The sequence below is a fragment of the Erpetoichthys calabaricus genome, chromosome 5 (genome assembly GCF_900747795.2).
Source record: "Erpetoichthys calabaricus chromosome 5, fErpCal1.3, whole genome shotgun sequence".
NCBI classification, from domain to species: domain Eukaryota; kingdom Metazoa; phylum Chordata; class Cladistia; order Polypteriformes; family Polypteridae; genus Erpetoichthys; species Erpetoichthys calabaricus.
This window is the reverse complement of record NC_041398.2, coordinates 178,964,190-178,981,530: the sequence shown is the minus strand read 5'-3', so window position 1 is coordinate 178,981,530 and position 17,341 is coordinate 178,964,190. Positions and strand designations below refer to the sequence as shown.

The 17,341-nt window shown below is 38.9% G+C and overlaps 1 protein-coding gene across 1 annotated transcript in view; it reads right to left on the bottom strand.

Annotated features, from left to right (window-relative positions):
* Nucleotides 1-17,341, bottom strand: part of LOC114652832 (cyclic nucleotide-binding domain-containing protein 2-like) — a 187,343-nt gene that overhangs the window by 95,019 nt on the left and 74,983 nt on the right. Inside the window, exons 9-10 of the mRNA XM_028803142.2 lie at nucleotides 16,073-16,150; nucleotides 6,290-6,350 (exon numbers count right to left, since the gene is read on the bottom strand). Of these exons, the coding sequence (XP_028658975.2) occupies nucleotides 6,290-6,350; nucleotides 16,073-16,150 (139 nt within the window). The remainder of the gene's footprint in view (nucleotides 1-6,289; nucleotides 6,351-16,072; nucleotides 16,151-17,341) is intronic.

Below are 17,341 nucleotides of genomic sequence, written 5' to 3'. Positions count from 1 at the left end.
TAATAATAATACATTTTATTTAGATATAGCCTTTCCCATAATCTAGGGGTACTCAAACGGCGGACTGCGGTCCACAATCCGGACCGCCAAGACGTTTTTGGCGGACCGCGACTGTCTTCTGCGTAAGTCAAAAGTCCGAATATACAGGGTAAAAGCACCAAAATTATTGTTGTTTTATTATTTACTCTGTAGCAGGGTTGCCAACTGGCATTTTTTATGCCAAATAACTGAAATCTGGCATTTTTGAAAACTGTTTGGCATATAAAATTTGCGTTTGGTCTAATGGCATTTTTTGGTCTTTTTTACAATGCGAATTATCCACCAAAGTCAGAGCTCCATTCGCATAAGATCGACGCCCTTAAGTCGTCGTTGGTAGCGAATTCATCGCTGATGACGAAAGCGACCACCACAAAATCAAATGTTACAGAAGCTTCGCTACGCATTGTTTGGGTTCTTGGCAGACGTAAGAAAGCATTTACTGATGCAGAGGTTGTTAAAGAATGCATGATGTCTGCTTCTTCGGTTCTGTTTAGCGACAAAAAGTGTGTTGAACTGATTCAGCAGATACCATTATCAGACAATACTGCTAGTCGTCGTGCAGATGACCTTTCTGACAATAGATAGATAGATAGATAGATAGATAGATAGATAGATAGATAGATAGATAGATAGATAGATAGATAGATAGATAGATAGATAGATAGATACTTTATTAATCCCAATGGGAAATTCACATGTGGTCGGTGGTCAGTTAATATCAGATCTTAAACAGGCTGAATTGTTTGCTCTCGCGTGCGATGAATCCGCTGATAAAACTGACGTCTCAACTCTGTGTGTTCACAAGATTTTTTGATGGCCATAATTTTGTTGAAGAGTTTCTGACATTACTACCGCTAGCAAAACAGACCCGCGGTGAGGACGTGTTTTCAGCATTATCGCAGTTTATGCACGCAGCTGGATTGGATGTAACAAAAATGGTTTCCCTTACAACAGACGGGGCACCAGCAATGACTGGTAAAGATAGGAGGACTTGTCACTCGTATGAAGGCACTTCAGCCCAACGTTGTTGCTTATCACTGCATCATTCATCAGTCGGCCCTCTGTTCAAAACTTTGTGACGAACTGGTGGAAGTGATGTCTACTCTTGTGAAATTAGTGAATTTTTTACGATGTAATTCGTCTCTGCAGCATCGTCTGTTTCGTTCTTTTCTTGAAGAGATGTCTGCAGAATTTGGAGATTTGCTGCTTCACAATGACGTCAGATGGTTAAGCAAGGGCCGTGTGTTGGAAAGGTTCTGGAATCTCCGTGAAGATGTAGCTGACTTCCTGCAGTCCTTGAATACAAAGAAGCTGCAGAATTTTTAACATTTATTCAAGACAGTGACAAGGTCGCACTGCTGGCATTTCTTATTGATATTATGGGACATATAAATACACTGAATTTGTCACTTCAGGGTGCAGACAAAACCGTTGTCGAATTGCAAGAAAAATGTTGTGCCTTTGAAACAAAACTGAGCATTTTCATCAATGACTTGGAAGGTGGCAAGATGCTGCATTTCCCAAACCTGAAGAGCTGCATGACAGCTGATCAACAGGCATGTTTTCAGTTGATTTCCACATTTCTACATCATTTGAAGGTCGAGTTTGATGAACGTTTTAAGGATTTCAGAAAACTGAAGCCTGTGTTTTTGTTTGTTGCTGATCCTTTCATTGTCCAGCCTGACGGTGAATGGACTCAAACCCGTCACTGTTGCAAATGGAAGCAGCTGATTTGCAAGCTTCTCACGTTTTGAAAGCAAAATTGAACGAAGTCGGCATAACAATTTTTTGGTCAAAGTTTGTTCCAGATTCTCAGTATCCTGCTGCAAAGAAACTGGCGATTTCCGTGCTCACTATATTTGGTTCAACATATTCTTGTGAGTGTGCGTTCTCCACTATGAACACTATCAAGACGAAACATCGAAGTGTAATTACCGACCAGAACCTCAGGAATGCAATAAGAATTGCACTGACTGGTTACTCACCGAACTATGCTGCCATTATGAAATCGAAACAACAGTTTCACACTTCACACTGAGTGACAATCATTTACGTACTAACTGTTGTAATTGGTGTCATGGTGTGTTAATTGCAAGTAGTCATGTGACTTTTTTGAATTGTTTTCCATGTTTTGTGCATGTCTTGGTCTTGTGTAAAAATGTTATCATTTGCGTTAAATCTATTACTAGCCTCCTACAGACCCACACGGTAAACCTGGCTATAGCGGACCCCGATGGTTGGTGGCAAACTGAATGTGGACCGGCATTCAAAAACTTTGAGTACCCCTGCCATAATCTATTTTAAGCTTAAAAGAAGTGGTAAATGGCCCTCTTGCTGTTAGGCACCTAAAATCTGGAATATCTTTACTAAGAGAAATTTGTCAGGTTAATATTGTGGAACATTTAAAAAAATACTAAAAAAATCACTATTTTAATTTGGCTTTTTCTTGGCTATGTTTCAGTTGTATTCTTGACAATTTTATTCCCATATAGTCTATTATGTTCTTCAGGGATCTGCTCTTTGTACTAATCCCCTCTATTCTCTGCTGTTTCTTTCCGGTCCTTCTATTTGGGCGATCTGTGCCACCACCACCGGATCAAGGCACTTTGCCACCCCCTGAGATGTTGGAATGAAGGTGGGTGTCTCAGCTGTCCACAAGACCATCTTCACCAAATCCTATCATGTGATGCATGAAAACTACGAGGTATGATTTAGGAACACTTATTTTAGGTAGAATATCCAGTAGGGACTGGGCTGACTTTTGGCCTTGGAACCCCTGGAGATTTTTTTTTTTTTTTTTCAGCCTAACTGGAGTTTTTTTTTATTTGTTTTTTTTTCTGTCCTTTCGGCCATCTGACCTTACCTCTTTTTGTTGTTATTTATTCTTTAATATATTATTGCCAAATCTTATTTTTTTTTCTTTTCATGTAACTTTTTTCTTGTAAAGCACTTTGAGGTATATTGTTGTATGAAAATGTACTACAGTAATCCCTCCTCCATCATGGGGGTTGCGTTCCAGACCCCCCTGTGAAAGGTGAAAATCCGCGAAGTAGAAACCATATGTTTATATGGTTATTTTTATATTGTCATGCTTGGGTCACAGATTTGCACAGAAACACAGGAGGTTGTAGAGAGGCAGGAGCTTTATTCAAACACTGCAAACAAACATTTGTCTCTTTTTCAAAAGTTTAAACTGTGCTCCATGACAAGACAGAGATGACAGTTCCGTCTCACAATTAAAAGAATGCAAACATATCTTCCTCTTCAAAGGAGTGCGTGTCAGGAGCAAATAATGTCAGAGAGATAGAGAAAAGCAAACAAATCAATAGGGCTGTTTGGCTTTTAAGTATGCGAAGCACCACGGCACAAAGCTGTTGAAGGCGGCAGCTCACACCCCCTCCGTCAGGAGCAGAGAAAGAGAGAGAGAGACAGAGACAGAGAAAAAAAAACAACCAAAAATCAATACGTGCTCTTCGTGCTTTTAAGTATGCGAAGCACTGTGCAGCATGTCGCTTCACGAAGCAGCTGCACAGAAGGGAGCAAAGTGAAGATAATCTTTCAGCATTTTTAGACGAGCGTCCCTATCGTCTCGGTGTGCGAACAGCCCCCCTGCTCAATCCCCCTACGTCAGGATCAGAGAAAGTCAGCGCAAGAGAGAGAGAGAAAAGTAAGTTGGGTAGCTTCTCAGCCATCTGCCAATAGCGTCCCTTGTATGAAATCAACTGGTCAAACCAACTGAGGAAGAAAATTAATGTACCAGAAATTAAAAGACCCATTGTCCGCAGAAATCCGCGAACCAGCAAAAAATCCGTGATATATATTTAAATATGCTTACATATAAAATCCGTGATAGATAAAGGTGAAGCGCGATATAGCGAGGGATTACTGTATATAAATAAATGTTGTTGTATAAAACATCCATTCTAAAACTGCTACAGTATACTAAAACTGCACTTCCATCTTGGTGCTGTGGTTCTGTAAACCGATGCTTTTCAACATTACCAATGCCGTTGAGAATCCTGTATCAAATGCTGTATTAAGCAAACAGAAAAAATGCCACTAGTCACACTTTATAATATAAATGAATTTTCTGCCCAGAAAGCCATTACACTCTGTTGTACATATTCAGCATTAATGTTTGTGATGCGCCGTCTTGTGGAATTTTATTTGAAATGCATGTAGTAAGCAATAAGATTTATTGCATTTTTCATGTCAGTTAATGGTGGTTGTAGGCAATACTTATGTATGTCGAAGTTGATTATACAAGATGCAAATCTGCTTAAATTTACTCATCTTCCTAACACAGACTCCTGTTAGAGACAGAATTTTATGTTTCCACATGGGAAAATTTGGCTCTTTACAGTAGCTCTTTAAATAAATAAATACATAAATTTGTAGATAAGGAAGTAAATAGGTAAACAAACAAATAAATAAATAAATATACTCATACACTTTGGTTTTAAATTAAAAAGAAAGAAAACTTCCGACTTGGCTGTCACAGTCATTGTGAGGGATTACGGAGGCGTTTCTCAGACACACTTGTGGTGAATAATTCCTTGGCTGAAATTCCTCAGTGTCAGGGTGTCAGAGACCTCTGTGGATGTGTAGCATTGTTCATAATGTCACTCAGTTTTGTTCTGATTCTCTCCTTTGCTACAACCTCCAGGGGGCCCAGAGTGCATCCCATATCTGAACCTGCCCTGCTTTTTTATTATGCTGCTGTTTTTTGCAATGAACAACTTTTTCATGTAGTGTGAATTACCAGTCTAATTGTAATAATAGGCCTGCTGTGTGCTTTAAACAATAATGTGGTAAATATCTGTTCTATGAAAATACTTACATTTTCAGAATTTTTCGTTCAAACCTAAAACCAGAATGTTTATCACATGTCATTATGAGTGTAAATGACCACTGTCAAACACGCAAGCTTGGGGTGTGATCCTTGGAATTTGGTTCATCTTATTTTATAGGGAAGATTTTGGGTGTAACAATGCCACTGACCCAATTTCCGTTTGCATACTCTGGAGGAACTGCGATGTCACTTTCTGCCCGAGCTGACTAACGCTCCACCTCTTCTGCTTCTGCCGCTCTATATATGAGGTCACCTGATCCACAGAACCAGACCATGGACTCGAAAAGAGAGGACCCCTCTGAATATGAGACCAATCTTAGGTCTCCTAATGTCATGACATCTTCCAAACTACTGAATCCAGAGCAGGGTCACTGGAGCATATCCCAGCTAGAACAGGGCACAAGCCAGGAGTAATTACATTCAATTATTACTGTTAATTTAGTATATGACTGACTCACTGTTACAAAACTGATAAATAACAAAAATGTGATATCTCTGCATATATAAAATCCAACGTCTGTCTGTCTTTATGTCTGTCCACATTTCACAAGAGAACTACTTAACGGATTTTTTTCCTATAATTTGCTTGAACATTCCAGTTGATTTTGCAACTTCTCTCATTGCGCTAAGAATCATAGTTCGCTTGCAGGAGCGATATATTCACTCTAATCTGAGACAATGGCTGTGAGCCAAGGGGAGGGTTGAAGCGTGACATCAGGAGTGGGGAACTGGGCGGCGCCCTCCTCACTTGCGTGCCAGCCTCTGTTTGAATCGCTCTACCTCTGACCACGTTTTGGAGCCTCCGCTTATCTAGTGATACCTGTGTGTTTATTGATTTTTAAAGTCTTTCCTGTTTCACTACTATTCTCTGTATATAATGAAGTAAATAAATAAAAATTTAAAATGCTCCAACTTTTAAAACAGTAAAACTAACCTCCTGAATGGACCTGAATGTTACACCTTGCATAAAATTTTGTAACGTTTGATTCTTGGTATACAATTACTTCTCCTAAAATGACATTTTAATCCAAAAGCCTTCAGTTTGCTTCAGTTTGTCTCCCATGAAAGCTCAATGATCCACAAAATACAGAGACCCCTTAGCTTTCCCATGAACAATGCTACAGCTTTTCAAAAAATGTAAAAAAAAAATGTGAAATAGAAATTTGATACAATACATGTTTTACACAGTTAATGGGCTGCTGTTTGTAGGTTTTACTTTGTAAAGCTAATTATGATTGTGCTTTTTAAAATAGGTTGATTGTTTGACCATTTCCAAATCTATAAACCCTAAGATATTCAACTGCTTGGGGAACGCCAAGGGAACACAACTAGTAAATAGTTAAATGAAAGTGGTAACATTTAAAATTTTAGTTATAGCACATTTTTGGAAATACTTACATATTTAACTACCACCATAAAATTGCAATCAGATGTATTGGAGATAACGATTGTTCCATGCCTTTAAAAAATACAAAAAAAAGATAATTATTAACTAAAAATGCATTAGAAAAGTGTGCTGCAACTGTCAACAGAATATACTAAGAAAATGTTATGAAAATTAATTTGTAAAGCACTTGCAGGTGTCACACACGTGCCTGGCATATAGGGGACAGTTTAAGGGCTCTGGTGATGGTAATTCACTGCCGCTTCCACGGGTTGGCACACTGCAATAACGCTGTCTCTTTTTCTCTTTCTGCAGACCAGAAGAGTGAAAGCATTTCTACCACCAGCATCACTTCTGGTGTCCAGCTGCCTGGACCCGCTTCTTCCTGCTGGAAATCAACATAACCAGAAGCTCCACCATTTTGAGCAGTCAGAACAAGCCTCTTGTCTGAAAACACATTATCTCTAATGCTATTAGTGCCCCAACACTTTCATTGTCTCTGCTTGTTATTACAGAGGAACATGTAATACTTTGTGACTAGTAGTACTTGGATAAATTGAACGACATTATGTTTAAGAGAATATTGGCAAATTGTGCAAGCTGACTAAAGCTGACTAATCTTATAAGTATAAGGTTTCTTTACTCTTTAATTGTTTTATTGTCTGTCCCTGTTAAATAAACTCATCTCCTAATTTTGTAAAGATTGTTCACAAGTAAAACTGTGAGCCACCAGTGTTACAGTATAGTAAAATAAATAACTATAGCTGAAGTGATAATGTGTCCTTATATCCTAATCTTTTGGTAGCAAGACCTCCAGCTGAAACACATATTTACTTTTTATCCATCTAATTTAGAATTAAGGCTTGTAGAAAGCAAGACAAATTAAAAATAATATTTTTATTCCTTTTATTCTTGTGTTGCATACTGTGTAGCTCTCTGAAAGGCTGCTCAATTGATTTTAATGTTTGTCACTCAATACACACAGCATATGCAATTCATCACTTCATTAAAACAAAACTAATCACTTTGTAGATGTCTTTATCATAATGCTTACTGTAAAAATCATTTTGTTCATTTTCAATTCCAGTATTTTTCTAATTAGTGTTGGGGTGCTAGGATCATCTGTGACCACAATGTCAAAAGGTAGCATCCAGTTTTAGATCAGCTATAATCCAGAATGTCAATGTCTTTAAAAGTAAATCTGAAGTACATCTGAGCAGATCTGACTGCCAGAAGTTCTTATGTGTGTTTAAGGTTGTAGTTTGTTTTTATTAGCATTATATATATAACTATATAAATAGGAAATGAGTTTTCTCTGCAAGGTGTCTGGGCTTTCCCTTAAAGATAGGGTGAGAAGCTCAGTCATCCGGGAGGGGCTCAGAGTAGAGCCGCTGCTCCTCCGCATCGAGAGGAGTCAGATGAGGTGGCTCGGGCATCTGATCAGGATGCCTCCTGGACGCCTCCCTGGTGAGGTGTTCCGGGCACGTCTAACCGGGAGGAGGCCCCGGGGATGCCTCGGGATTCTCCTGAAAGAGCTAGAAGAAGTGGCCGGAGAGAGGGAAGTTAGCGTATCTCTGCTCAAGCTGCTGCCCCCGCGACCCGACCTCGGATAAGTGGAAGAGGATGGATGGATGGATGAACTATATAAATATTTAAGTTTTAATTTTTCCTATCTATCTATCTATCTATCTATCTATCTATCTATCTATCTATCTATCTATCTATCTATCTATCTATCTATCTATCTATCTATCTATCTATCTATCTATCTATCTATCTATCTATCTATCTATCTATCTATCTATCTATCTATCTATCTATCTATCTATCTATCACAAGGTGAACTACCACAGCTATGCAGACAACACACAGCTTTAGTTATCAATAGTGCCTGATTGCCAGTGCAGATCCCTAGATCACATATTAATCAGATTACTAAAACTGCATTTTTTACTTAAGAAATATTGCAAAAGTTAGACCTCTTATAACATAGAAGGCACTGAAAATGAATTACAATTAATTATTAATTGTTTTTCAGTTGGCTAGATTACTGAAATGCGTTCGTAACAGGACTACCTAAGAAAGACATCAATCGGTTGCAGTTAGTGCAGAAAACAGCAGCATGAATCTTAACCGGAAAAAGAAAATCTGAGCACATCTCACCAGTTTTAGTGTCATTACATTGGTTACCCACGTCACTTAGAATTGACTTTAAAATACTACTAATGGTGTATTAACCCTTAAATAATCTTGCCCATTCCTATATTTTTGGCTTAAAAGAAGTGGCGAGGCAGCCTTTTGCTTTATGCACCTAAAATCTGGAATACTTTACCAATGGAGATATGCTAGGCAAATACAGTGGAACATTTTAAAAAACTGCTACAAACCCATTATTTTAATTTGTCTTTTCCGTTGCTACGTTTTAGGTGTACAGTAATCTTAATAGATCATATAGGCATAGAATTATCATACTCTTCAGGGATTTTCAATTGTTACTAATCTCTACTTTTCATTACTTTCTTTTCCGGTTTATATGATAAAAGTCCTGTGCAGCTCCCGGTGATGCTCCAATGAAGGTGGGTGCCCTTAGCTGCCCATGATATGGACTTCATCAAATCCTCTCATATAGAGCCTGGAAACAAATAAGAATGACATAAGAACATTCGGTAGAATGCCCAGTTGGAACTGGATGGTCTTTTGGCCTTGGAACCCTTGCAGATTTTGTTATTTTCTACTCCAGTTTATCTGGAGTTTTTTTTTTTTTTCTGTCCTCCCAACACATCACTGGGCTCATCTTTAGAGACTTACAATATAATACCTTATATATAAACGTCTACGCATGTAAGTGTGTGTGTCTGTCCGGCCTGGAAGTGCGAGGCTTCAGCATGAAGCTGAAAGAAAACGACTGCGTCACCAAAGTGAAACCGCCGACAAACGAGAGAAACTCGCTTAGCCACTGATAGATAAGGGGGGCGAGCACGTCCGCAAAAAAAAAAACCACCAACTCTGACGATTTCAGTAGTTTCAAGAAACCTCACCTTTTTACAGCATGGGCTTACAAAGCTAGTTGCATATAAGGATCCTACTCTTCTACTAGTTACATATCTGTTTTAAAAGATTGTATTGATTTGTTTTTTTGTTACTTATTCTTTAATATTCTTGCCTAATCTTATTGATTTTGTCTTTTCAAGTAACTTTCTCTTTGACTTCTTGTATAGCACTATGAGCTGCATTGTTTGTATTAAAATGTGCTATATAAATAAATGTTGTCATTGTTGTTACCAAGACAGACTCACATCATCATTGTGTGGACTGACCAAGTGTAAAATGGACTATTTCTCTCTGTCTGACTGTCCATGTCAGGCTGTTTTCAGTAGTCTGGTAAATACCAGATGTCCACCCATCTGCTCAATTTTCTGACACAATCTAATACAAATAAAGGTAGAGAAATTTAACATGCAGTATTATTATAAATGGAAAATAAAGCCACTGTGAATTGGAGTCTGAAATGAAGAGGGTGTTATCTTATTTAGTGTATTATTCCATCGTTTAGAAGAAGATGTGAAACCTAAAATCAGAATGGTTTTTAGTATGATTGTTTTCATAATTTTCAAAGTGAATGGTAAAAAAAAACAACTTCTTTACTGGAACTAAATATGAGCACACGTTCATTTTTTAATCCACTGAAGAAATACTAGTTGTGAATTAAACAATATTTGCAAAAAAAAAGAATAAAATACACGACACACCTGTATTACTGCTCTGCTGAGGTCTAATAAACAAAATAACAACCTGCAAACAGAGAATGCCTGAAGTCACCAGTGGCTTATTTAAAAGATGAAATTCATGGTGTTCTATACTCCATGGAGCATAATGGAGGTTTCATTGTAAAGCATTTTCACTATCTTGTTCATTAATTTGAGAGGACCGGCATCACAAGAGGGCTATCAGTGTAATGATGAGATTTACAGTAATAGCCTTTCTTGAAGGCCACATAAGATGGCTGCTTGGTGGAGGCGATGACATTTCTAATTTGTTTTATATCTTTAACCTTTTTTTTTAAAAGGTTGCCTTAAACAAAGAATGGCTTAGGACTCAGCTTATCTTTGCTTATACTCTGTCAAGATTTTTTAGAACAGTACTGTCATTCAATAAAGACAAAAAATGCATTATATACATGTAATTTCATACACATTTTTACTTATCTGAATAAAAGCCTTTATCACCAAGCTTCCTTTAATCTGGCTCTCTGGTGAACATTGCTGGCAGTCTTGATTTTTTTGTTATGATTATTATATTCCTTTTATTTCATCATGTATTTTAGTTTTCTCTAGGCTGTCAGAGTTTACACATTTGTCTGTCCTTTGCATTAGTTTGCAATCGGGTCAAATGATGATTATAAAGCAGCACTAGAATGGTGTCTTGCTCAGAACTACACTCCGCATTGCCACTGGTATACGCTTAAGCTCAAGTACCACAGAACAGGAATGACAGACTTATGAAAATAAATTAATGGAATTTTATTTATCGATCAGGCTCCATTACTGTGTATGCTCTTTGTTGCAATCATAGTGAGCATGAAGTTCTGTCCTAGAAGGGGTATCAGTCTGTCACATGACACACTACTTCACACTGGGCCAGTTAAGTGTCCCTGGAAGACCTAACCTGGCCATCTTTGGCATGTGGGAGGAAATTAGAGTACATATTCAATTTAATAAAATCCATCCATTGAATGTTTTTGAGTGCTGGAGCCAGTTCTGGAAGCAACTGCTCATTGTTTGCTCCAGAAAGTCACACTCACTGATACAGGGCCTATTTAAAGTTGCCACTTAACCTGCTGTATCATCGATGTGGGATGATGTGGGTTCTACTCCATGGCTTCCACTTCCCTTTAGGGAGCCCCTTGAACTTGACACTGTCGGTAATGTAACCAGATGAGCTGGACAATAAGGACACCAATGAAGCAAGGGGAAAGGTGCAAAATTGCAGAAGTGTGTTTATTTTAAAAACACACAAAACCAAAAACAAAAGTGTTCAAATAAAGTGCAGTGCTCCATACTTCATTAAATAAATAATCCATTAAAAACTCAAAATTTGGAGGTTAAAATCCAATTAATAAAATCCATTAAAATGAGGTTAAAACAATGGCTGGAAGAAGTCCTTTAAAAACAAAACCCGGTGCCTTCTTCAGCTGGTGGCTCCCCTGCTTCTCTCATCCAGTCTATGCACCAGAGGAGTCACCCTATCTGCAGCTGACCTTCTTTACCTGCTGGTCTGGAAACCTTTCGGTCCCTGGCTCTCACCAGACCGGTACTTGGGTTCCTCAGTGACCAGGGCGCTCCACCTCCCAAGCCACCGACTCCCGCTGCTTTCCGCAGCCTTACATGGCGAGCCAAACCTCCTTCTGGTCACTCCTGCTCCTCACAAGTGCTCAGCAGGAGCGACTCAATCAATCTGCCCCCGGGTGCCAGCAAAACACCCCGCTAGGGCTCACTTCTCCCAGCTGCCTGTCCTTCATACAGCGAGCCTGCTCTCGCTCGCTCGCTCACACTAGCATCGGCTTTCAGCTTCCAGCTTTCTTCTTCCTTCTCTAACCTCCCTTCTTACTTTCGATTTTCCCTCCCCCTGCACTCGTGCTTCTCCTATAGTTACGACAACATTGTGGTAACACTGATGTCACATCGGGCATTTAACCTTAACATAGTTGTGGAAAATATGATGCGGCGTATTTGTCACAATAAGAAAAATTTTCAATTCAAAGCACATTTAAACAAATATAGCAAAGTCAAATGTATAAAATAATTAATAATATATGTTACAAAACAATTTTTAAATATCTGTAAGCAAAACAAACAATTTTACGGTAGTCCTAATTCAATGTAATTCTATTAATTTGTTTGCAGTATGGCTAAACGCTACAGCGTTCAGAATGCACTAGACATCATCTTTGGAGATGACAGTGACTTTGAGGGATGTGAAGATAGCTCAGATGAAGACCCTGAAGACCCAGATTACACTCCCAGCAAAAAAGACATGGAGAGTGACGAGTCAAGTTTGTGTAGTGATTCAAACAGTGAATCAAATGATTTAGATGAAGTACCACAAACAAACATGAACCCAGGGCAGCACAATACTGACCAAAGAACTGACGGAGGAACTGTACAAGAAACTGACCAAGGAAAAAAACTATTTTCTTGGAGAAAAAAACCTTTTGAAACCCCTGAGTGCACATTTAAAGGCCAAAGTGTCACACCTGCAGATGATCTTTCCACTCCCCTGGAGTATTTCAGAAAGTTCATAACACCAGAAATGCTTGACTCACTGAAGGAGCAAACAAATTTGTACAGTGTACAAAAATCAGAACACCGCAACAACATTAACACCACTGTTAAAGAACTGGAAATACTGATTGGCATCTACCTGCAAATGGGTCTTTGCCAACTACCAGGAATCGTGCATACTGGGAGAATGACACAAGGTGTCCCATCGTGGCTGACAACATGTCACGTAACTGTTTACAGACCCTGCTGACAACTCTACATTTCACTGACAACACTGATCATTCAAACAGGCAAGTTGAGGATAAGTGTTGGAAGATCCGTCCATGGCTAGATATGTTTCGCAAACAATGCCTGGATATCACCCCAGAGGAGTATAACTCTGCTGATGAACAAATTGTGTCCTTCAGAGGGACACGCAGCCCAATAAGGCAGTATGTGAAGGGCAAACCCCACCCATGGGGACTGAAAATTTGGGCCCGCTGCTCTTCCTCAGGAATCCTCTGTGATTTTGTGGTTTATGAAGTTGGCACTGGGAAAAAAACTGTACTGGGCATGGGAGGTGATGTTGTGGTCAAGCTGTGTGAAACTCTCCCATCAAACCAAAACTACTGTCTTTGCCGACAATTTTTTTTCCTCAGCACCACTGGTTCTCAAGCTTCTTGAGCGACAGATCTACTTTGTAGGGACACTTCGTAGCAATCGCTTGGCTGGTTGTATGCTTGAGGATGACAAAAGTCTTGCCAAGAGAGGCAAAGGATCTGTTGATGCCAGGGTGGAGAAAGGGGAAAGCATGGTCATTGTGAAGTGGTACGACAACAAATCTGTTACCTTGATCTCATCCTACTGTGCAACTGAGCCTCAGGACAAAGCTCGACGCTGGAGCAAATCTGGCAAAGCATTTGTGGAGGTCATCAGACCTCACATTGTGAAGGAGTACAACACTGTGAATTTCCCATTGGGATTAATAAAGTATCTATCTATCTATCTATCTATCTATCTATCTATCTATCTATCTATCTATCTATCTATCTATCTATCTATCTATCTATCTATCTATCTATCTATCTATCTATCTATCTATCTATCTATCTATCTATCTATCTAACACATTCATGGGGGGGTGGGGGGATAGACCTCCTTGATGCATGTGTTGCAAGGTACAAGTACCACATGAGGTCACGGAGGTGGTACCTCTACCTCTTCTGGCAAACCATCATGTTAGGCCTTGTTAATGCATGGTTGATCTACTGCCGTGACTGTAAACTGCTTGGTGTCCAAAAGCCACTGAAACAAAGGAGCTTCCAGGCAGAGGTTGCCACTAGCCTGATTCTTTTGCAGGCACAAAGGGGTCGCCCAACACTTGATGCCCCATCTCCACCACTGCCCAAGAGAGTGCGTGTTGGCGTTCCGGTTGATGTTCGCACTGACCAGGTTGCACACTGGCCTGTGAACTGTGAAATTCAAATTATGCAAAGTCAATGCAACCACCACCCTCTGTGAGAAGTGTGATGTGCGTCTTTGCTTCACTGAAGAACGAAATTATTTCAGATGTTACCATTTGGCCTAGGCTACTTTGCTAAAACTGCTTAATGGGCCTGAGAGTGATAATGGTTAAAACATGGTGCTGCTAATACAAAGGTTTTGTTCCCCTTCAGTATTCTTTAATAGTTTTTGCACTGTGTACATGTTTTCTGAAGGTTACTACATCAGTCTGTAGCTCAGTTTTTTTACAGTTACAGTACCTTGTTGCATAATTACCCAATATGAGGTAGTTTTTATTATTATTCAGTTTGCACATTTTTTCTCATACTCTCAGGGTCCTTTAAATGTGGTTTGACAAACTTCAAGATGGAGTTAGCCATTCTACCATAAACACCTAATTGATGGAATGCTACTAAGATGGTAACTGGTTCTCCTGTCTCAGCAGAGGCCTTCTGAAGCTGTGTTACAGTGACCACTAGGTTCTTGTTCACCTCCCTGCCCGAAGCCTTTCTTGCTCAGTTTCTCAGTTTGGTTGGACAGCAAACTTTATAAAGAGTCCTAGTGGTTCCAAACCTCATCCATTTCACAATTTTTGAGGTCACTATTAATCTGGTAACACTCAAAGTTTTATACACTCATCCTGATCTGTGCCTCACCACAATTTTCATCATGGAGGCCTACAGAAAGTTTCTTGGACTTTGTGACTTGGTTTTTGCCCTCCATTGTGAAATGTGAGACCTTATATACACATGCATGAGCCTCTCTAAACAATGTCCAATCAATTCAATTTGCCACTAGTGGACTCCTTAATCCCAAGGATAATTAAAGCAAACAGGATGTAGTTAACCACAATTTGGCAGGCCACAGCAAAGGATCTGAATACTTACATAAATTAAAGATTTCAGTTGTTATTTTTTTTTAAATTTGCAAACCTTTCTGAAAACATGTCTTCACTTTGTTGTTATAGGTTATTGAGTGTAGTTTGATGGGCAAAAGTGGAAAATGGATCAATTTAAAATAAAAATATGCAACACAATGAAGTATGCTAGTAGTCAATGGGGTCTGAAAACTTTCTGAATCCACTGTACCTTTACACAGTACCAACTTACAAAATGACGAATAAATGCATAGATTTTTAACAATTGGAGCAAAAGGCCCATGGTGTCGCACAGGCAAAAACTGAACCAGCAACCTTGTGGTTTTAACCCCATTGCCATCATCATTACTTCTCTTATTAATTATTTTTAAATTATTTCTATCTCTAAACAAAATATTGCTCTTTTCATTGATCAGGGCCGTCTTAACAGCATTAAAGGCCTCAGCAAGTCATAACATACATAGATTAGCATGGGGTTTGTGGGGCCCCAGGGCAACTGCCCAGCGTGCCCATGCGTTAAGACGGCCCTGTCAGTGATCAAGTTCAAAGTGATCTGGTGACTTACAAATATAAAACAGGGAAACATTACATTTTAAAGTTCTTCGAGCCATTATGTCTCTTAAGGTCTGGTGTGATAATCACCACGTCGCTGTGCAACGTCTGTGGCAACCTCAGGGTACAGGCATACAGGTATCTTGGTTTCAATGCATTGCTCACAGAACTCATAATACAACATATTTTCTGCAATTGCAGAATTTTGTGTTTCGCAGAAGCACTCATAACAGGATATTGCTTTGAGGATCCCTTCTGTCAACTTGAAGGCGATCTTACGCAACTGAACAACTGAAATACCGTTGTTCCAATGAATACAGCAAGTTCTCTCCCCAGTACACACAAAGACGAGAGAGATAACACAACACAAAACAAAATGTGTACAGGAAACTCCCAATAGCTTCATCTGATTATATTTTCTTAAGCTTAATCCAGATGGAGGCTCCTTATTATGTGTGGGGCTGCTTTTTTCTGTGCCATCCTTTATTTACTATGTTAGGATTTAGCCAAACTCTGCAGTACCCTAGTGAAACAAATGCAGTTCTGGTTGCTACAAAAATATACAACTGTTTTGCTTGTATCTGTATGTTCAAAAGTATTACAACCTGTAGTAACGCAGTAAGGATCCTTCAACAAGGACATCCAATTTTTCAGAGGACCAAGATGAAAAAACTGGAAGTTTCCTATAGAAAAGAAAATTAATGTTAGAAAAAGAAATAGTCACATATACAGTGAATAAAATCCATATATATTGTGGATTAGCCATTTTAAATGTGACAGATATGAACTGAGCAGATAGCTCAATATAGAATAATTGACTGATTAATTTAATGAATTTATTTATTCATTATCAGTTTATAGGTTAATTGATTGGTCAATTATCAATAGGTTAACAACAAAATTGTTGGAATATTGTTTACAGGGATGATGTGTGCTATTAATGTACAATATCAAAAGCAGGATAAATAAAACTAATTTATTGAATCTTGGAGTTATTCAGTCACATGAGAAATTGTTTAAACTTTTAAGTATGAGAGAGGCTGCCAAATATGGGCTTCCCCTTGGCATCTGATATGCCTTTCACATGGAGAAATGGATTTTAATATTTTCCGCTATTAATGTATTGCCCACAAAATCGCTTATTTGTTGCACCAGAAATAAGGGTAGCTGGTACATCCAACATACACATTATCTGATTTTTATAATTAAGATTTACAATATAAACCTTACACTAATTAGCTACAACACTGACTGGTGAAGTGAACAACATGTGATTATCTTTTTACAATGACACCAGTCAAGGGGTAGGATGTATTCGGTAGCAAGTAAATAGTCAGGTGTGTTGGAAGCATAAAAAATATGTCAGGCTCCGATGTGATGTTGTTGCAAGTCACATTACATCCATTATATGGACAAAAGTATTAGGACGCCTGGACATTACACCAACAGGGACTTTAATGACATTGCATTCAAATACATAGATTTAATATGGAATTGGTCCCCCTTTGCAGCTATAGCAGCTTCTTGGAAGGCTTTCCACAAGATGGTGGAGTATTTCTGAGGGAATTAGTGCCCATTCATTCTGTAGAGCATTTATGAGGTTGGATATTGATGTTGGACAAGAAAGCCTGTCTCGCAATCTCCATTCCAGTTTACTCCAAAGGTGTTCAATGGGGTTGAGGTCAGGGCTCTGGGCAGACCAGTGAAGATCTTCTACACTGAACTCCTCCAACCATGTCTTTATGGACTTTACTTTGTACACTGAGGCACAGTCATGCTGGAATAGAAAAGGGCCTTCACCAAACTGTTTCCACAAAGTTGGAAGCATAGTGTTGTCCAAAATGCCTTGGCATGCTGAAGCATTAAGTTTGCAT